The sequence below is a fragment of the Aspergillus terreus genome, genomic scaffold (genome assembly GCF_000149615.1).
Source record: "Aspergillus terreus NIH2624 scaffold_12 genomic scaffold, whole genome shotgun sequence".
Lineage (NCBI taxonomy): Eukaryota > Fungi > Ascomycota > Eurotiomycetes > Eurotiales > Aspergillaceae > Aspergillus > Aspergillus terreus.
The window spans coordinates 1,405,880-1,427,070 of NT_165935.1; the positions used below are offsets into that span (position 1 = coordinate 1,405,880).

A 21,191-nucleotide genomic window follows, 5' to 3' on the forward strand; every position below is an offset into this window, starting at 1 on the left:
TCTGGCGAATTAATTTGGGGTTGTTGGAGTGGCGTGTGCGGGTCATCTTCTGTTCTTCGGCCATTGTCTATAGATCTGGATTCTTTCATTGGAGTCTCCGGACTCGAGAAAATAACTACGGTATATATAGCCCAGGGAGATCGGTGCGGGTTCATAGTCTCTCAGAATGGAATATGAAAGAAGATCACAATGTACCGCGCCATAATGCCCTGCGAGGTTCATTCCACCCCTACACACCGGTTCTCTCGAACGTGGAGACCTCTACTGGTGTGGACAGGACGACCCAATCCCTGCAAATCCTTGTCAAGTATCAGTGCAGAAGTCAAGATTATCTGGCAATCCTCGAATCATTCCATGGTCCCGTTTTCTCTGTCCCTGATGTACGCAAAGAGCTTATTCGATGAGGATCGCGTGAGAGAACATACATGGAGACGTTGAACTACGCAAGTCGCTACTGCGGTTAACTCCTTGCATGACGCCGGAAAAACCCACATGGATATCAAGCTATCGAATATCGTTATTGATGAAGACGGAAACGCGGTGTTTATTGATATCAGTGGTGTTGGCGGAATTACACATGGATGGCGCCCCCCAGAGATTCGAGACAATATATCACCTGGTAGTTTCTCGTTTGAGGTGCGCCAGCTGAATGATACACGGGCATATGGAAAGCTTCTGTCGGAAATCATATCCCATGGAGTGGCCAGCCCCTTTTCAAAAGCACTGGATCACATTGTTGCTTGTCTTACAAGGGAAGGCGCGCTGGTACGCATAACTCTTCCAGAAGCTATTTCCAGCCTAAAGGCTTCTGGTATTGATAGAACATGCAGTGTCTTCAACAAGTATGTATAGACTATGGCAACGGTGGAACTTGATATATCTCAAGCTATTCCCATATCTGATTCTCAGGATCTGTTCAATAATCATCCCAGTCGATTTTTATCCGTTGCGCTAGGTAGGTATAATCAGAGAGGATGTGGTGAATCTTCATTTCGTTGGCTTCTCTTACACATACGTATGACTTGCGATCATCAAGGTGGGCCCTCTGATGATCAAAATACCTAGGCTTTATCAACCTTTCGCTCATATATTACGAGTTAAACACTCGGCAGTTCCCGAAACCGTGCGATTAGACCTCGGCAGAACCTCAAAACGGGTGAGCATGTTAGAACCTCCACCCGACCCTCAAGGCCATCTATCATCAACAGAACCTCTAAGGTTCACCCTTAACAGACCCTCGCTTACCCGCCAAAACAAAGGTTTTGTATAATTTACCCTTCTGGGATGTATAACCACCGCTAACTTATCCTTGAAAATACTGTTATTTACTAGTGTTTTAGTCCTGTTCCTACGTATCTAATATTTTCAATAACACTATCGGCGAAATCCAATAGAATTACATAGTATTCTATTATCTTCGTCATGAAATTATCTATTTAGATAGTTTTATAGAGGTTTAGTTTAGTCGTAGTAGCCTAGGAAGGATCTAATTATAGATATAGTGTATAGCTGAGGATATACAGTATAGAAATATATAAAGTAACGGACTATAGATATAATTCGGGTTTTTAAAATATCTGCATGTTAAATTGCTGAAATATTAAATAACCTAGGCGGGAATTTGCCTCTCTCACGCCTGGTATACTTAGTTTTAAACTACTAACTCTGCCTGATATCTAGGTACGGCCCTTAAGGTTATTGTGAACAAAGGCGCCCGACGACTTCCGCAAGTATCCAGCTGAAACAGGTGACCCTAAGAGTGAACCTCAAGAATCGAGGGTGTCGTTGAATGAGAAAGGATGGATTATTGTTGGTTGACTTGTTTTTACATGTAGGGATGCCTCATATATATATATCCACTTCCGATCCCTGCTGCAAGGCTCAGCCACCGTGATACTCAACAAACTCGGTCGCTTACCCACCCACGGGGCGGGTCGGGTAGAGGGTTTGGAGGGTCACCCGCGGGTGAGGGCCAGGTCTAATTGAGAATCTATGGGTGCTCATGTAAGCAATCATTTATGAGCGCTATCCTGAGCTTGAGCAGGCGCCTGATACGCAAGAAACGCTTGATCGCTTGATAGAGGCGGCGAATGAGGCCTGGCACGCTATAGATGACAGAGTTTTGCAGAATCTATCGAATACTATGCCTCATCGCGTGCAGGCTATCCTATCTGCGGATAGTTGGTATACTAAATACTAGAGGCGGCGAGGTCTATCTAGCGTCAACTAGTCCTAAATAGGAAAGCGGTAATTTTAGCGTGATTTTGCGTGTTAAAAAGTTTTGAACCCCCACTGTAGTAGATAATCCCGATTAGATTACATTAATCTAAATCTAACTATATCTGTCCGGTTATTAAAATCTTTATATCTTAATCTACCTGGGTCCGGTTAGGTTAGGTTTAGTTAAGGTACAGCGGTTAGGTTAACCCACTCTACATACATATGGGATAGTCGCGACCGATTCATTCGTCGAAAGAAATATCCGCTTTGCTACACGACTGCTTGCTACAGGAAAAGGGTATACAAGCACCGGAATTTGTAATAGCCTCTAATCTATGTGACAAATAGCGTTAGAAAGTTGTGCAGAAGGATCTAGATCCAGGCGGTTCATCCTAAAAAACCCTAAGTACAAGTTTCCAGCGGGCATTGTCGGGTGGCAAAAAGTGTGGGGTGACAGGGTTTCAAACCTTAATGGAGCCATGGCGGCCGTCAAAGAAAGCTTTGTCGATATTTCGAGATCCAAGCACCAATAGGAAATATTTACCGCTTCCAGGAGGAGCCGTAAAATGCTAACTGACCTAGCTGGGCGAGTATGTGAATGTCAATGCGATAGTTTTTATTTCGAGAAGAAAGACCTACGGAACTTAAGAAACATACTGTCTGCACAAGGAGGTAACATCCGTGATGCGCTGGGGGCTAACCTCGCTTGATCGCTTGTCTACCAGGCGTTTCAGTACATATCTCAATCTACGTGTACAGGGACAACAAGCCCAGGGATGGACAGACCGCACTTAGTGATCTACAAGCCCCAACGGATATAAGGCCGTTCTTTATACTTGTGTAACTATTAGAACCACGGTTTTTGGCCACTCACGGCATACTCCATTGTACGTGCCAGACATCATGACAACAAGGGGTACTAGGGTCAGTTACATTGCGCCGCAGGCCGGACTGACACTTGGTACCTATTGCAACAGATGGGGACCGGGGGTTCCTGTCCAAGCCACGCTTCCTTGCCAGGTTAGCCGCTCCTCTAAAACCTTCATTCTATCGTATATATAGCTGGTATGATGGTGGAACGAGAAATTATTACGAAGAACCAATGTCAATGCTAATGAGCAGCCAAGCTGAAGGCTTACGAGCAGCGCATTGGAGCCTCATCACGAGCTCATCGTGAGGCCGCTATTCCTGAAATCTCAGTCGTGTCCCACAGCATATATGCTTGATTTTCTCGTGGCTTGCTCGTTCAGGTTCAGTGCTCAGGTGCTGATTACTGAGCCTCGGGCTGAGCAATGGGCAAGTTGCGGGCATCTCTTTCTTGCGGGGTTCGGTTGGTTGTCGTTGCCCGTTGGTACTGCCTGGCGTGGCGCCGCCCCCAACCAGTTGACTGACAAGGGTGCCGTAACTCCCCTACCAATAGGAACGCCCCACAGATCCATAAAGGACTGACCTCGGTGCTGTATCTCATCTTATTGAAGATAGCGTTTGTCCTCATCCGGATCGTCATACCCAATCCCGGAGCTCTCATTTGGAAGTTCTCCTTTGAAAGTTCTCATTCTCCGATCATGAGTATTGATCGTCCTTCTGAACGGGCAAGTCGGCTACCCAATGTTGCCGGTCAGCCCCGTCCGGTTGACGCATGGTCTCATAGGATCACGGAACCTGCAGGACCTGAAAACGCACTATATAGTTAATATAAGTTCGCCGCTCCATAATGGCAGCAGAACTGTAACGGTAATGGCCGTACAAAACCGCATCAATTGTGCAAGTCCAAACAACGCGGTCTTTCCTGCAATCTAGGAACCTCGCCCCCTCACCTTCCGCCTTGTCCTCGCTACAGCGCACATACTCTTGCGGTGCCAACAACTAAGTCAATACTGCAAATTTCAACGCTAGAGCTATGGATAGTACTGTAGCACATGGAACGGACCTCATGTCTCTTTAGATCGAAGACATTGCTACATAAGCATACATTAGTCTTCAGGAAAAGAAGTCGCCTGGAAAGGACGAGGATCGCTCACCACGAGCCAATCCATACCCTCAGCAATACCAGAGCCATCCACAGCAGAGCACGCAATAGTTTTCCACTCTCGGTCCCGGAATTCCTCTAGCTTTAACGCCTCCGATATCTCCTCAGGTGTCTTTGCCCCCTGTAGATCCTGTTTGTTGGCGAACACCAGAAGCGGAGCCGCGCAGACGTCTCGCATGCCCTCAAAATCCAGTAAGGACCGCAGTTCAAAAGCAGCGTCGTCCAGTCGGTTGAGATTGGTGGAATCGACAACATATATGATCGCGGCAGTATCGCTGAAGTAGGAGGCCCACGTTGGACGCAACTTGTCTCGGCCTCCCAGGTCCTTATGGCAATGGCAGGTGGGTCAGCAACAGGAGCACAGTTGGGCTACCTAGAAGAGTCTCTCTGGTCGAAAAATAGAAAGTGACATACCCAAACGACGAGATCCATACCTCTATCATATGTCACTGACTCAACGTTAAATCCAGTTGTGGATACTGTGTCAATGGGCCCGAGGTTCTGAAGACGGCCGATAGTTAGCGGTTAACAAGCGAAATGCGTGTACGTTACATTACCTTTAGTTGTGAGTAGAGGATAGTGGTCTTTCCCGAATCAAACTGGTTACGACGCGTGGTGGTCAGTATAGTACCAGGTAGGCATCTCCGAGTGTGTAAGACGTCGAACGTACGAGTCCCCACATCAGGATTCGATATTCCTTCTTCCGCAACAGCGCGGGGGGTAGATGCGATAGTGAGGTGCCCATGCTAGTTGCCATTGAAAACAGGAGAGTGAAGGACGAAGGCTATGATTATCGGGGCAGAGGTGGCAGCTGAAGAAGAGGTGGTTGGGCGGTCTGCGGTCAAGTGGGGGCTCGCCGCTACTTACCGTAAAATTGGGAAGGGCGCACCGTCTCTAAGAGAGCTGGGAAGCCCACCTCGTTGGCATTGAGGAACAGGGTACCCTACCCCTCGAGTACACACACGCAAAGCAGAAGGGGCCACCCAGAAACTGCTGTTGATTAGTGGAAGATTGACTGTTCTAATTCACATCTGAGAAACTGAGGGCTTATATTTACAAGATATCTATATCAGATCAATTTCCAATTAATCTGCTTGTATCCGGAATAAATTCCGTATACGAAGCTCTATTTTCTACCAGATCGAGCCTCGATTTACGTGGTACTTCAATACCAAGTGTTGTGATTGTCTTCCTTTGAGAGACAATTGTGGCAGTAAATATGTGCTGGCGTCGGGGATGGGGATCGAACCCTCCAAACAAACAGGAAAACCAATCCGGTGCTTTACCTCAGCGGACATTCGAAATCATAACTAGGCTTATCCGTTAGGTTTAACACGCTGAAAATGTAGGCTGGGCTGACAGGAAGGGTAGCTGTATTTATGTAAAGAACCAAGTCTATTGACGATAAAAGTAGTCGTCTGACTTTGTTGCGACTCTGAAGAGAATTGTTAGGCACTTGATGGATGATGGGTAGACAGTTCTATGTATACCACGCTTTTTCGACCCTATGGGACAAGGCCGACAGAAACGTATTTTTCTAGCATATCCCAGTATCCTTTAAGGAGCTTGGCTCCTCAATCAACCAACTTTCTTCTACCTTGACGGCGACGTAATAGAGACGACACTAGTTAACTTGTTTTCGTATCTTTCTTCGCCTCCGACAACTGCCTGGTTAGCTTCAGAATGTTCTGGACCATTAGAACAGTTGTATAGGAACAGCACTAACAAACCTCGTTACTCGAAGCGTAGTATCTGGAACTTTTAGTTATGTTGCCATTAATAGACGGGTTCGAACAGCTGAAAAGAGAAGGCAGGAAGTATGGAGAAATACGGGGCCATTAGGGAATTTTGTAGCTTCACAGTAGATTGCTCAATAGAAGCGGTTTATGAGTACAGTCTAGTTGTGCTCACTTGTCCAGCCCACCTGCTCAGCACGGACTGGGATCAGGACAGTGGACTGTAAGGTACTCTTACGCTCGCTGTTATTGTCAGTCCTGTCAAGTAAACCGTATGATACGGTCTACGTTTCATAGTACACAGGTAGGGAGTATTTTGTTTCTACTACGCAAAGCAAAGTACAAATTTTCAGCCCAACTTAGCTGGTCAAAAACATACGATGGTCGATATTAGCATGACCCGCACAAGTTTATCTCATTTTTGGGTCAAATGACTATCTATAGTTCTGTATCTTTCACAGTAGGCTATCTAGTTAACGAAGTCACCACAGTAGGGCCAACAAGACTGGCCCGCACATGCCAAATTCTTCTGCTCTAACAGATAAAAATCCGATAGATAATTAGACTCTACTATTCAGGTCACGAATCAAGTAAGTATCCAACCCGGCGGTTCTTCAGTCTTTAGGTGGTGGAGGCCAAAGTGTGTCACCTTCCTCATAGTGGCGCCGTTGTCGGCAGCCCCTCTGCAAAATTGCGCGAGGTCCAGCGACTTTAGGGTAAAGTATTCTGCACTCTAGCTGCCCGCCTGGTGACATGTATACTAGGCCTCTTCGGTATAGGTATAAAAAGAGCCTACAGAGATTTGGCACACTAGTTCGGGGTCTTTAATAAACTAGCTAGATATATTGCGAGAATAACGGATTAAGAACCCGGATTTATTATAAGAAAATATATATTTAATCTAGGGTAGAAAGTTCTTAAGTAGAATAAAGAGATATCTACTCTATATCTATAGTTTAAATAAGATATCCCCTGTAATAGAGGGTGCAATAATTTCCGAAAAAATTTAGTCTGTATCTGCGCGGTCTAGCTCTTCTATCTTTCTTTTAAGTGCTAATAGTCTGCCTTTTCTGTTCTAAAAGGTAATTACTATATATTTATAGTAGATTTTCTAGATAAGCATTCCAGTGTAGCTTCACCAAACTTTTATATTTAATACCGATCTTAATGCAATATTAATATTTATCGCCTAATTTAGATATTTAACCTCGGAATTTTTATTATTAATAAGATATAAATTTCCGCTCGGGTCTTCGAAGTAAATGTAATTCTATTCTTTGTATTCGGCTATAGAGATATTAAAATAGAATACGACTTAGAGTCTTAGATTATTTAAGGGATTAGGCTACTAGCGGCCCCTCTCCTAATATTATTCTGCTAGAAATCTATTTTCGCTTATGTATATAACTTATAGATATCTACTATACTATTAAGCGGATATAAGGGGAGTATTCAGACGTGCGCGCGTAATTATATTAATAAAAAGAATATTACGTAAAGGTGACTTGGACTGCATATTTATATAGCTGTACTTAATACACCCTGCGTGTCTTAGAAAAAGACCAGTCCTTCTTTTAATATGTTATCCTCTAAGTATTTTTCTATAATAGTAAATAATAAATAACCTATTCGGGATTTCTTAAAGAGAGTTAAGACCGGTTTAGGGGATAGTGCAGGCTGTAATAACTGTTCGAACTTTAGGACCTATTCGAAGCTACTAAATCTTCCTAGAATATCTATAAGAGATGTAAGAATTTTTTTCTGTTATAGTATTATTAGTATATTTCGTTATTAAGAGAATCTGCAAATATACCTTAACGATTTTTTATATAGTCTTAGTATTTTTTAAGGAAGCGATCCATCGGCCAGGACTATATTTTTTAGTAAAGATTATAGTTTTTACAAGGGTCCTAATACTATTTTCAGACTATAAACTTACTTGCTATATAAATAAGGGTTACCCTTAATACTATACTAAAATAATTCTTCTAAAACTAAGATTAATTTTATCGAATTTTTTTATAGGCTTTTTATCTTCAAATATATAGAATTTAGTTTAGATAAGTCTGTGAGAGATAAAGATAATTTAGTAGTAAATTAGAGGCTATTCTCCTTAGTTTCCAGAGTCTAGCCCTCTAAATTAGTAATATTTTTACTATGAAAAAGACGGCCGCTAATAGTAATTTAACTAGTAAATCCCTTATCTATTAAAAATTAGCTATATAAATTGAAGTACTGTAGTTAGCCCTTATATAGATTTACCGTAGTCTTCTAAAAAAATTATAGTTTAGTTCTTATTCTCCGATTGCTTCAGCTAATTTAGCTAATTTTAGCAATTTTTAGTTATAGCAAGGGACCTTTTATTAAGGAAAATTATAAACTTTAGGTATTAAGTCTATTATATTAATAGCACCGATTTTATATAAAATTTATATTAAATAAACTTACACGGTATAAGATCTCTAGCCTTTTAACCTTTGATAAATAATTTTATTCCTTATGTAATGTACGCTAGATACTAAATTTTAGTTAATTATCTGTAGCAACAGTCTTTCTACAGAAAGATTAGAGAAAATCTATATAATCTATAAATTATAGTATAGTAACTATATAGTAATAACTTAATCTTCTATTTAGAGATTCTAATATAGAGACTCTTTTGCTGTCTATTATTTTCGATTTTCTTAATTTTAATTTTAGTTTTCTTATTTTAAATATGTTTAGGTTTTTTGCTAGAATCGTAATTGAATTTAAAAGCTAGATAGCAGGCTTGGCGTTAGAATATACTGTAAATAGTAGAATTTATTAAAGAAAGGACCTGTATATTAGGCTATCTCTAAAATCCCTTTTTATTATAAAACTATAATTTCTTTTAGATAAAAGGTATTGTTTCCTAATACACCTTTCTACTCTTTTTCTATTATTAGCAATGTACTGCTAATATCTGTATCTCGGTTAGTAGATGGACTAGCTATATTAAAGTTAGCCGTGCGATTAGCGAGGGAATAGAATATAAAGTCGCTTATATTAATAAAATAAAAGAAATAGAGTGTTGTTTACCAGAAGTAAATTAAGATTATAATATCTAAGCGCTGAGGCCGACTTTCTTGTAGTTAATACTCTGCTATAATATATAATAAGTATTTATATTTCTACAGCAAATAATTTGAGGGAGGATGAAATGGCTACGATGACCTTATTATAATATTAGATATATGTAGAACATGCTACTCTATACTATAAATTAAAATTGCTATAAAATGCAGAGTACGCTGTCTATAAGAAAGTAGAAAGAGGTAGAAGGTAGGGTTTAAAGGGAGCGGTTTGGTATGCGTTACTAGGAGGCGACTAACAGCTATAAAGAAGAATACTTCTAGCGTAACTAGCTATCTGCTGGAGAAAGAGTTAATAGATTAGCCTCCTGTTATAAGCTATGCCGCAGGTTAGGCGGATTCCAGCCTGTATGTTGATATTAGGTTTCTAGTTACCGATATAAAATGTAGATATAATCAGGAGATTAAGAATAATATTTATTGCGACTTTGATTGAACTAATAAGAAATAGGACGTCCTGTTTATCTAGAGCTTATATAGTATTCAATATAGCAACTTTAAAGGCAGAGCTAAAGGCAGAGCTAAAGGCCGAGAAGGCACTAATATAAATATAGATTATACATACTATGCAAATATTACGCGATATAAATACCGTTAATATAATCTATTCTTAATTAAAATATATTGTATTTTTAATTAGATTAGAGTATGTTGTTCTAGGAGAATTTTAGATTATATTACCTTTTATAGATAAAAATCTTTAGCTTTTCAAAATAATAAGACTAATAATTAATATAATGAAAGCCGGACGTAAACATATACATTAAATTGTGGGTATCAAGGCGAGGTAGACTTTTGGATGGTCATTCTCGGTTGTATGCTAAATTTATTGCACAGCTTTTGTCTGCTGATAACTGCTGAACACTGACTATGTTAAGCGGACTGCGACGGGGCTGAGGTAGGTCAGGTAGATTCGGCTAGTGGCTGGCTTGTCTAAGCGGACAAGCAAAAAAAGAGTTGAATATATCTTGATCAGCGTATATAGTTAGCAGAAAAAAATCTATTAACGACCTACATAGCTAATCAGCGCAGACAGATTAACCCACCATCCCTGAGTGCTTTATCTTCTTTACAGCTGATCAGTGTGAACAGACTAACCAACTCTCCAGTACTAAACACTTTGTCCCTACTCAAGTAGATCTACTTGGCCCACCTCGGCGCTATCGCAGTCCACTTAACACAAAGTTAGTGTTCAACAGTCGTAGAATAAACTTAACAGATAAACACAACACAAATAAGACTAGCATCGTCCGTAAACTTAGACGGTCGGCAGGAAACAGTTAACCCTGACATTCGGTATTGTTAAACGCTAACTGATTAAGACCCTTAGTTCTTGACTGTGCGCCCCTAATAGTCGTATGTAATTACCCTAAACTATATTTATATGTTAAACCTGCTTCTAATCTTAGTTGTTGTCTAAGCTTTTAAGTGTTTATCTACTAAAGGCCGGATAAAGATCAACTTGTTACTTAAACCCAGTTATCAGTCTGTGTTATCTAGTAGCTTATCTTACCTCTTACCTGCCTTTCTTGAATAGATACAATGGCCTATTCGCGTCATTGAAACTAAATAGAAATCTTTTTAAGACCCTAATATTTCTTTAGGGTATGTTTAATTAATATGCAGACAAGGCGTGCTATGTGCATAATTCTAGGCAGGAGGATACTTGACTAAGGAAGCCTCTAGCGCGAGCTATGTCCCCGTAGGGCAGAGCCAAGCCAAACTTATCTCCACCTAATACTATATAGATAACTGTTTAATATTATTAAACACCTTTTGATAGTTATTCTCAACCCCCTAACTGTAAAAACATTATATGATTATTAAAAAAATATTTTAGTAAACTCTTTTATTCGCTATCTAGTATTATGCGGCAGCCAAGGTTTAGATAAATTTAGTTACAAACTTATAAATACCTTCCTTATTCCTCTCCTAAGACGTCCTTTAATTACAGGCATTATATGCTTTAAATCCCTGAACTCTCTTTAAGTCTTCCAATTATGTACTCCGGTAGCGGCCTAGTTAAGCCTAACAGCGCATGTCATTTCCTATCTAATCTAATTTTCTATCTAAGATTCATGATAATATCCTCTATACTACCTCCCCCGGGCTTTACAATTCTACTAACCTATTTCGGTTAAAGTATTGTGATGCAGTGACTTTACTATTAGGCTATAGCTAACTAATTAATTTTATAGTTCTAATAATCGTACAGCCGCAGTCTTATGCCGGAAGTTTAGTGGCCGGCCAGCCGCTGTAGCTACTTTAGTAAATCTAGGGACTGTCTTAACCTATCTCCTTAGGTTTAGAACAGTAGGTCTCCTAAACTATTTAGAAAGAAGTTTAACAGCAGCTTAGCCTGCTTATCTAGGGAGCTTAGAGGGCTTAGGTAGTAATTCTACAGAGAAGAATCTATAAGTTAGAGTAAGAAGTGAAGCGTCTTAGATAGGAAAAGGAGTAAAGTACTATATGGTGAGCACGCGGATAAATGTAGGGACGTTAATATCGACTCGGCCGGAGTACGTAGTATATGTATTAGGGAAGTAGGTTGTAGTAATAAGGATGTTAAATGTTTCGCAGTTTTGAATCTTGAGGGATTTGGAGGCGATCGTAGGGCCTAAGAGCTTGTCTATTGGATTATAATACATTAAGAGGCGCTGCAAAGCAGCCGCATTTTGTCGCCCAGGCCACTGTCACGTTTGTATCGTTTTTCTTTTTATATCACTTTGGATACCGTATAGAGGCTAAGAATTAGTGATTTAATAGAGCAGCGTCTTTAGTTCAGGCATAGCTTAAATATCTTATTTTACCTCGTGATGTATTGACGATTGTGATACTTGGAAATAGTTTAATATAGGGCGGAGGGAGCAAGGTACAGATTTAATACCAGTTTTACAGGTATCCCTTTGACGTTTTTAGCTTTACAGTTTAATAGAAGATCAATCTTCGTTAACTTTTTTTACCTACAGTAGGTTGTAGTCATAGTATTTAATAGCAGTATTTTAACTCCAATACATTAACTATGCCTATATGTATTACAGCTAGGAGAATCCTTCACTTCCAGAGGTTATAAAACCATTCTCTCACGCCCGGTATCCGATAGTGAGATCGTGTGTTTTGACTGATTACCACGAGTCACGCTGAAGTCTTATGCGTGGCAGTGGTTCGTCCGTAGATCTGGCGGGATCTCAGGTATTTCAGGCTAGTAGATAAACTAAGAGTAGAAGATGGAGAGTCTAGATAGTACTATTGTGGATGTTTGAGTGATAAAAGAAAACGAGAGCGCTACCTTTCTAGGTATATTCATCCGAAAACTATTCATCGAAGCTATTCCCATGCTTTGGCTGGATAGTAGATGGAAGAACCAATCAATGAACGGCAGCCCAGCCATCGGCCTGTTTTTTATCATCTCCAGGCCCCAACTCAGAAGCGGTACGACAGATCTGGGAGCGTCTCCTCTGCTTTATCTACCATACTACGCAGCTATAACAGTCAATTCGATTAGATCACCGCGTAACCGGGCTACAGGCGGATCTGCTCTTTCAGATAAAGCAATTGGGTCGGCAGTTATATGAACCTTTGGCACGGGTAAGGTTTGTTTCTCAGTGAATGCTAAGTGACGAGTCGAGGGATGGTAGTCCGCTCAGAAGCCTGACACTTTGCGTCGGAGTGATGATCACTGCGGCTGCTCGGAACTCCCAGTATGTCTCTTCACAGATTGATAGCAAACTTCTGAGAGCGTTAGACACGGTCCTTAGGGCGCAAGTGTAGTTATAATCTAGCTGGAAGTTCGCTACATCGTTAAATCTGTGGGACTCTATCTGATTATGAAATATTTATAAGGCCAGTGACTGTCTTATAATAGGGTAAGGAGCTGCCAGATCTATCGAAATTAAGCTCCTACTCAAGGTGCAGATACTTGCTGTTCGTATCCTCCCAGAGATAGCTATCCGTTAAAATGATCGTAGCGCGGATAATGAAATAACCCCATCTAATGCGCATAATTGTAAAGGGAGGCTTCTTAAAAGAGAGCTCTGAGGGAATAAATATTGGATGCTACAGTAGATGCCATAGTCACAGATATCAGTCTTATTTTTAAGCAGAAACTAGTCTAAAAAAAGCTTTGGGACGCTTACTAAATGCATCTTAACCTCTTCGATTCTCTCTAGCTGGGAAACACGGACATAGAATGTCTATATATACCTGTTATCCGAAGAGGGGTGTAAGGGTGCAACGAGTTGATGCGTGTTACCAATTACCAAAGTCGTATGCGCTATAGCTTCCAGACTCAATATTGATGGTTTAGAGTTAAGAACTTGAGTGCTAGTGGCGTAGTTGTCTAGTAAGAGAAGGTTTATTTCTTTGGCAATATCTTCTGAGACAGAATCTCTATCTATAGAACCCACATAATCGGTTAGGCTATCGAAATACTTCTCCATTAAAAATAGTTTGTCAAGACCGGCTATCGATTTTTGTAAGACGACTACCCGAAGCCATGCGATCTACTTCAAGATTTCGTCCTACTTTTCCAGTTGTTTTGCGATTCTAATTATGTACTCTCTGATGAGAGTAGTATCCTTAGAAATTACAGATATATCGGATTTTATTTCTTGTATTACGTGCCTGAGGTGCCGAGCTATATCAGCATACTCTTCTAAAGGGGGATGTATCTGGGATTTTGGGCTTAACTCACAGCGATACTGTCTCAGCAGCTAGATTAAGCGCCGCTTTATATGCCGCAAGCAACGTGCGTATTTTCTAGGCCTCGATTCTGCCAGAGATCGCCCATTTAACCCTATTTAGGCCTTCATTTTCATATCCCTTTAGTAACGTCTCGAAGGTCGTTAGGTCCGTCTTATAGTGCTCCATAACTTCACAGATATATTAGCGGAGATCCTAGGTACTTCGTATAACGGTTTTCTTTTAGTATCGGCTTTTAGGATCTGGACGTTTAGGTTTAGATCTGAGAGCTTATGAGCCATCGTTGCCAGGTCTGCCCGAGCGTCACGGAAATTAATAATGAAATCCGTCACTGAAAGTGACAATCTAGTGATTACGTCTAAGAGCGAAACGCAGCCGACGGCTATAGAAAAAGGATCCATGATCGTAAAGTAGATTACTATAAGAAAGGGGTGTTGTTACACCAAATGCAATGAGCAGTGATGCGTATGTATAATTAGAATGCGTGAAGGGGAAAAGATATGTTCATGATAAGCAAGTGCGGAGTTCATGCAGCAGTGAGCACGTGCGCTCAGGTCAGTTATATACTATATCGTAAGGTAATAATATAGATAAAAAGACTGAACTGCGTTTCGCCAAGACCTTTAGGACGCTGGAGAAAAAGGTGTTTGTTTGGGGGGGGGGGCCTTCGGGCCACGCACGCGGGCGGCGGGAGCACGGCCGAACGTCGGAAATGAACCAATCAGCGGGCGTAGGAATCCAGCGGACGTCCGCTGGATTCAAGCCTAGGGAGTAGGCACGATTTGAGCCTATGGAATAGAGCGTTGCATCCGCATCGTGCACAGAATATTTTGACAACATGGGCTTCGACTTTACAAATCCTAAAGTGTAAATCTGGCGTGCGGTTTCAAATGATAGATCTACTGGTCCGATTGGTGAACATCAAGTATCTCAGGTACGCTTGATGCCCTTCCGGCCATACTGCGGCTCAAACGGCCGCCTAAGCGTGAACAGCATTGAAAGTCGTCTTGACAAGGAAATCCTTCATCACATTCTTCAAGAGGTTACAGATCTTCCGGCTCTCCATGCATTTAAAGTATGGTGCAACGTACCGGCCATCTGGAGACACAATTGGAACTTCCAAAATCTTCGTTCTTTGGCAGTTAGAGGCCTGGGGTGCGAGCCCGGAACTTTCTGGCTTCCAAGCTTCCCCGTTCTTCTGATGGAAGTCTTTCTATACACAACTTGGTGTTGAGCGCTGAGCGGAGCTCCTATCCATGTGAATTATGACACATGACATTAAAAGCAGTTGTCTGCTGAGAGAGTAGTCGTTTGTTGCAGTGCGTCCTGCATAGATGTTGCCTGTTTATCCGGTAACTTAGTACTCTGTAAAAGGAGTTTGAGGAAGAGAAAGAATGGGCTAGATTCGGGTAATATGTTATCCAGTGATTGCCATAATTCCGTCCGCATTTCAGGTGATCTACAGAAGAGAAGGAAAGGATGAGACGGTCACATGAGGTTGCTTCCACTACTTGCTTTCGGGAATCAATATTTAAGACGGTCTATCGCCTACTCTATCATATATATACATCTCGTCGATGTCGAGATCAGTGAGACTTGGGTCGAAGACCGGTGCTTGCTCGTTGAGCGAGGTCGATGACAGGGTAACAGACTGTAAAGGCACACTTCTTGCCATTCGTGCCGGCAAGTTAACACGATGTATGCCAACTTGTTGGATCCAATTCTTGGTGGATGTAAGATGGCTGACTTCCTGGTCAAGAGCCTGGGAAAGCCCAAGAATGCGACCGGGGGAGGTTATGGCAAGATACCGACGCAACTGCCTCAGGCCAGTTCGTCTGGAGACCAAAAGGAACACAGTCAACCCAATCAGGGCAACAATTATTCCCAGCGTAATGAACGCGGGGACAGCATATTGGATATGGTAGCGGATCCTTCTCGACCAAAGGACAACAGGCACGCTCGGTGTAGGTATTGTTTTGTCCCGTTCGGGCACACCGTTCCAGCGAAGAGAGGGTCGGGGCCCGCTATGCCAGCCCCGAGTACCGATAACCGAGTTTGCAGCCAGGTCGGTCCAGACCTGGTTGAGTAATTTCTCAGTGCCCGTGGATGAGGCGGAGAGCTCTAGCCACCGGGCGTAGAGAGCCAGGTCCAGCTTGCCCGTGTACGCCATTAAGGCTTCAGGAGAGAGCCCACCCAGTTGGATGCGAAAGAGATCCTGCAGCGCTCTCGCATAGAATAAATTCCCTGGCATGTTTGGTTCTCCGTTCGCTATAACCGGTTCGAGGCTTACTATGTCTGGAAACCCTGGTAGCCAAAGATGGTCCCGCTGAACCACAGAGATATCGTCACCGGTGATTGTCTCAGGAGACACTATTCCCCAGAGCGGTCGCACATTATAGAGTGTGTAGTTCTGATTTCGTTCAACACCCCAAAGAGGCATTTCGGAGGGATTCGAGTATGCCTTCTCATTGATGCTTTGAATAACCAGCTTCTCCAACCCACCAGTTCCATTGTAGTGGAATTTGACCTCGCGAATGGCTGCCTTGGTCCCAGCTGCGCAGGAATATATCGGGGTGCTCCATCTACTGTTGGCGTCTGGAAACAGGGCATTCCCCCCGTCGGTCCTCTGCGGAGCAGCGAATACCAACCCACACTCCGCAGCCACAAACGACATGTTGGATCGGGCGAAATATGAAGGGTACTGGCACGCCTCTCGACCAATTTGGAAAGCGTCGTTTCCAGTAACGTTGAAAGGATTTGGACCTGTCGTGGCCGCTATGCTTAGGTTGGACCCTGTAATCACCGCTCCGTAATCAGTAGACGTCTGTATGGTGGATGTGCTCAGAGAGACTCCAAATTCTCCACGGTTAAACTTGAGGGGGAACCGCTTGCCGACATTGGAGTTCATGTACGCAAAGGGTACCGATCCATCCGACCCGTTCGTTGTTATATTGAAATACTGCATCAGGAACATGTTATGACTCCACGCTGCTCTGTATGCACGGTCCTGCAGTGCCGGGTTGACTTGAAAGTTGCCCGGGTCGAGGGTAGGCCTGTCATGCGAAAGATTGGTGAACCCGCCATGGTCGACCAGTTCCCGATCCACAAATTCATCCGAGCCCGTATCGTTTGTTTGATATTTATAGTCCAGGGTCAAGTTGGTGTTCACGCAGCGTGTCTCGGGCTCGATGAACAGGATATCCTCCATCCACTCTGCACCCTCCAAAGCGTCAACTGGAACCGTGTGATTGCGAAAACCGACACGGCCGGTTTTAGTATCAACAATCAGCCCTTCCACCGCAAGTAGGTCATCTTCCAGAATTAACTGTGAGATTTGGCGATAGTAACCTTCCGAAAACTCATTTCCGAGTGGTCCATAACTTCCGGACGGTTGCCGTGATACGCGAAATGACCGCCATTGGATGTCAAACAAACTCGCAACGGTAGGAGGCACATCTCCGCTGGTAAACAAGTTGATTCTGTTTGGCCAGACTGAGAAATTTTCGGTTATGTCATCATTGGTCTGAGTCAGATTGGCTGGCGCCCCGGGGCAGCCGTTGAGCGACGTGTTGGAGATACCGTCCGTATAGCACATGCGGATTGACCGATAGCCGTCCCTTGGAGGTGTAGCCTTCCCGAAGGCTGAGGTGTCACGAACGTAGTGAAAGGCGGTCAACGTGGGGATGTCCTGAGGCATAACCGTGTCGTATAAACCCAGGGGAGTTACTATCCCAGCGATGGCGACGAGGACGAGCGCGATAAACTGGAGCCAAGTGTATATCTCTATCCTTCTCCCCACTCCGGTGCTGGCGGCTGTATCTGTACGCAGGAGCATTGGCCAAGAGGACGACTGGATCAGACGACTGACAACGGACCACGAGACGATTGAATTTTCATCTGGAAGTTGACCAACAACGATCAAGCTGATGACATGGGGGATCAGAATTCGGCCTATTGTATGTTACACTGGTGGATCATGTTCAGTAGACCATCACAACGTACTCACGAACACCCCAGCTGCAATGATACCAGACACAAACCCTACCGTGAGTTCTGGCATGGCCGAAGTATATATGTATATTTATAAGGCATAAAAATAGTGTAGTCCCGTGTGCTGATACCTTGTTGGCTTCAAGGCCTCTTATCTTTCGCAGACAGCTCATAAAAAAATCCATCATAGCCACAGAGGAGGCGTCAGGTCGTTATATGGTGAACTGATATTTATTGTAAGCCTGTCTAGCCTGTGTAGGTAGCAGTGGGATCGACGATGGCTCCATAGCCCACGCGAATAGAAGGGTTTTATTTCCACAAATAGAGGATCAGGGGGTCGTCCTTGGCTTCACATGGTCAGATTCCCTAGTGGGTCTGTTTATTTAGAATTTCTGATTCTGTTCTAAGTCCTACTAAACAGCAATATACGAAGTCGCCTGATACGAAGTCACTGTACCCACACACTTACGACCTTGCTTCAAGCGAAGTTATCTTGAAATGCACAGGTCCTGATAGGTTAGATGTTTGATACCCCTCCAGACCGCTCCTTTAAATAGTGTCTGCTCAGCCTCGTCAGGTACACGCCGTCGTTGGCCGGGTTAATCCTACTTCAAGGAAGACAAGTTTGTGATGTTGATATAACCCACAGGGAAGACAGGTAAATTGGCTGGGGCAGCGCTATCCGTAAATCTACGCCTTCCCTATGTCTAGACACCTATAGATTCGCGTCAACTACCCGAATGCAAAACACTGCCGATTGCCATCTCCAACATGGGCCGAAGCCGCTCAAGGATCCATCAAGCCGTCTGCGCCATGACGCTACAGAGAGAGGCAATCTTCGAGCGGCCAGGAGCACTATCGGTGGGAATAAAGTCCGAGCACTCATGGGAAACTTTGCTCAGCCACTAAGGGGACCTGGGCTATCATATGTAGAGACCGGCGCTTGCCCTAAATGTGGTTAATGCAGCAGGTTAGCTTTTCGATGGCCCCTTTCCGCCTACTTCGAAGGGTGGCATTATTCGCTGGCACTCTTCTCTCAAGGAAAGGAAAAGAACCAAAAGATACGTGATACAGACGCTTTAGATAATCTACATTAAGCTACCAATAGGATATTTGTGAAGACTCTCGGTTTAACGTTAGAGCAGAGTAGAGAGGCAAATTGGACGCATGCAAGGCTGTGACACTTTCCTTCCAGATATCCTCGAGGTCATCGCCGGAATGCCGAGCGCGGCGGTGCAGACAGAATTCCGCTGATCACCATTATGCACTTCCCGAAATAGTATCCTTCACGAAAAAAGCAATCAGTAATTCATTGCCAGTAGAGACAGCCAATCAGCGGGCTCCCGGCGCGGAACCTCAATCTGACCATGCCCTTGGTCGTTCGATTCCCCGTAGGTCAGGGTCAATTTGCTTCATACATTGCCTGATTCCGGGCCGGCGTAGGTTAAGGCAATATCTCGAAACGTACGCCGGCCATTATCCTCCTCGCCGCCAGGAATAATAGCAGCTCGAAGGCTGTTGGGACATTATAATGGCGACGGTCCGTATCCTCTTCTACAGAGAGAGAGTGTGTGAATTCATACGCTGACCCCTTGCCGACATCGGCGATATGCAGGATCTCCCTCACCTATCTCACTATATAATGCCTTATATACATTGAACCATTACTTTTCAGATGAATTTGGAGCCTCGTCGAGGCCTATGTTGGCCTACTTGCCTGGTGTTCTGTTCTGTGGCCCCCGTGGCGTATGACTTCGAAACCTCTGGGACGCGTCTGCAAAGTCCAGTACAGCCCCAAGGATGCTGCTGTCTTGTTCAGCGTCTGGTATCTTATCTTCCTTACCTTGTTGCCCTCCTAGCATAGTTGAGATGTTGCTACATGCGGCTCTGATCTTCTTGCGTAATTATTGTCGCAGGTCTCTGAGTTTCGGGCAGTCTACTAGCATGTAGTTTACGGTCTCGAGCTCCGCAGATACATCTATCATCGTCCTGGAAACTATGTTGTTTCTCATATGTCGCCAGCCAAGAGTGACCCCTCCGTAGTTATGTGAGTAGATATGCTTGGTTCCGGGGGAGCAATCCGTAGAGTCGTTGGGTACGAATTGCAGGTAGAGTTTGGTTGATTTGGCGGAGATGCTCTGCCTTTGAAGATTTGGTCTACTGTTCCTTCTACTTGCTTAGAATTTTTTTGCGGGTAAACCCCTTCTCCTAGGAAAGGAAATGTTAAAAGGGGTGCATCTTTCTCGGGCCTACAGCTTCTCTGGATAGCTAGTTAGCCTCGTCGTTGCTAGGACGGTCACAATGCCCTGGAACCTATTAGAGGCGAATCGGGATCCCTCGTGCTTTTATTTCCAAGGCTGCCTGCAGTATGGCTCGGGTAATTCGCTGGCCTGACTTATTGGACAGGCTTTGGATTGCCTGCAGTGCTGACATGCTGTTATTGAGAATGGTTGCTGGGTATTCGACTCGATATAAACTACCTTCTCTCTTCCGCGTTATTTAATAGACCAGGCTAATAGTATAGTAGATCGCCATAAGCTCTGCCGCGTAGACCGACTAATATTCTATTGATCTAATGCTGATTTATCTTAACTCTGACATCTACAGTTCCTTGTTAAGGGCTACAGCTGCAGCTCCTAAATAGCTCTATTAGCTAGATACATCGGAGAAGACCGTGATTCCTTATATATTTTATCTGGCCGCGGCGTTCTTCTTAGCTTGTTCCCGGTCAGGTTCGATCTCGATCTTAGTAAAGGCTTATTCTCGCCACGGTGCTAAGGGCTTCGGGTTAATTATCTCTAGGGCTTGTAGACGGCGGAGGTCTATTATTTTTAACGCTTTAGTCAGTGGGAAGTAGCAATGGTGTCCGGTATATGTGCTGTGGGTTCTTGCTCGTGCCATTACATCGTGTATTAGGCGGTGCTTCGGCACCGTACTAAGATAAGCCGCTACGAGCTGGGCGCGTTCCTTCAGACGTAGTTAAGTTAGCAGTATGTAAGATTCCACCTCTAGTGCTTGTGTTGAAACTGTCCGGAAAGCGGAAAGGATGCGAAGTAGAGCAGCTCGCTAGATGGTAGCCAGCTACAGCAGGTGTGTCTTATCCTTGAGGGGGTTATGCCACACGGTGGATGAATAGTCTACTACCGGTATCACGCAGTCTTATATGTTCCGGTCTTAGGCGTCGAAGCCCTACACTCTATGGCCAAAGCCATCGTGCCCTCGCTGCTTTTTCTCGCCGTCTGATTGGCCCAATTTTGATGTTCCGGCGTGCTCCCGTCCACCAGAGTGCGTGCCCGCAACAACCCCCTTTACCGTGCCTTACTTATCCTTATTACTTACTATTCACTATTGACTATTCACTATACTATACTGTTACTATACTATAGTTATACTGTGCCTTCC

At 43.6% G+C, this 21,191-nt stretch overlaps 3 protein-coding genes across 3 annotated transcripts; 1 reads left to right on the forward strand and 2 right to left on the reverse strand.

The window, feature by feature from the left end:
* Nucleotides 1-492: 492 nt before the first annotated feature.
* ATEG_08484 (uncharacterized protein) lies at nt 493-1,394 on the forward strand (the record flags this gene model as incomplete). Its single annotated transcript, XM_001217622.1, has 4 exons — nt 493-765; nt 853-955; nt 1,113-1,156; nt 1,341-1,394. The coding sequence occupies 4 exons, from the start codon at nt 493-495 to the stop codon at nt 1,392-1,394; spliced, it is 474 nt and encodes a 157-aa protein (XP_001217623.1).
* A 2,295-nt stretch (nt 1,395-3,689) lies between these two features.
* On the reverse strand, nt 3,690-4,994 carry ATEG_08485 (uncharacterized protein; the record flags this gene model as incomplete). The annotated part of the gene is made up of 5 exons (XM_001217623.1): nt 3,690-3,821; nt 3,904-4,086; nt 4,242-4,574; nt 4,664-4,750; nt 4,920-4,994. The coding sequence occupies 5 exons, from the start codon at nt 4,992-4,994 to the stop codon at nt 3,690-3,692; spliced, it is 810 nt and encodes a 269-aa protein (XP_001217624.1).
* A 10,336-nt stretch (nt 4,995-15,330) lies between these two features.
* On the reverse strand, nt 15,331-17,859 carry ATEG_08486 (uncharacterized protein; the record flags this gene model as incomplete). The annotated part of the gene is made up of 2 exons (XM_001217624.1): nt 15,331-17,750; nt 17,802-17,859. The coding sequence occupies 2 exons, from the start codon at nt 17,857-17,859 to the stop codon at nt 15,331-15,333; spliced, it is 2,478 nt and encodes an 825-aa protein (XP_001217625.1).
* Between the last annotated feature and the right edge of the window lie 3,332 nt (nt 17,860-21,191).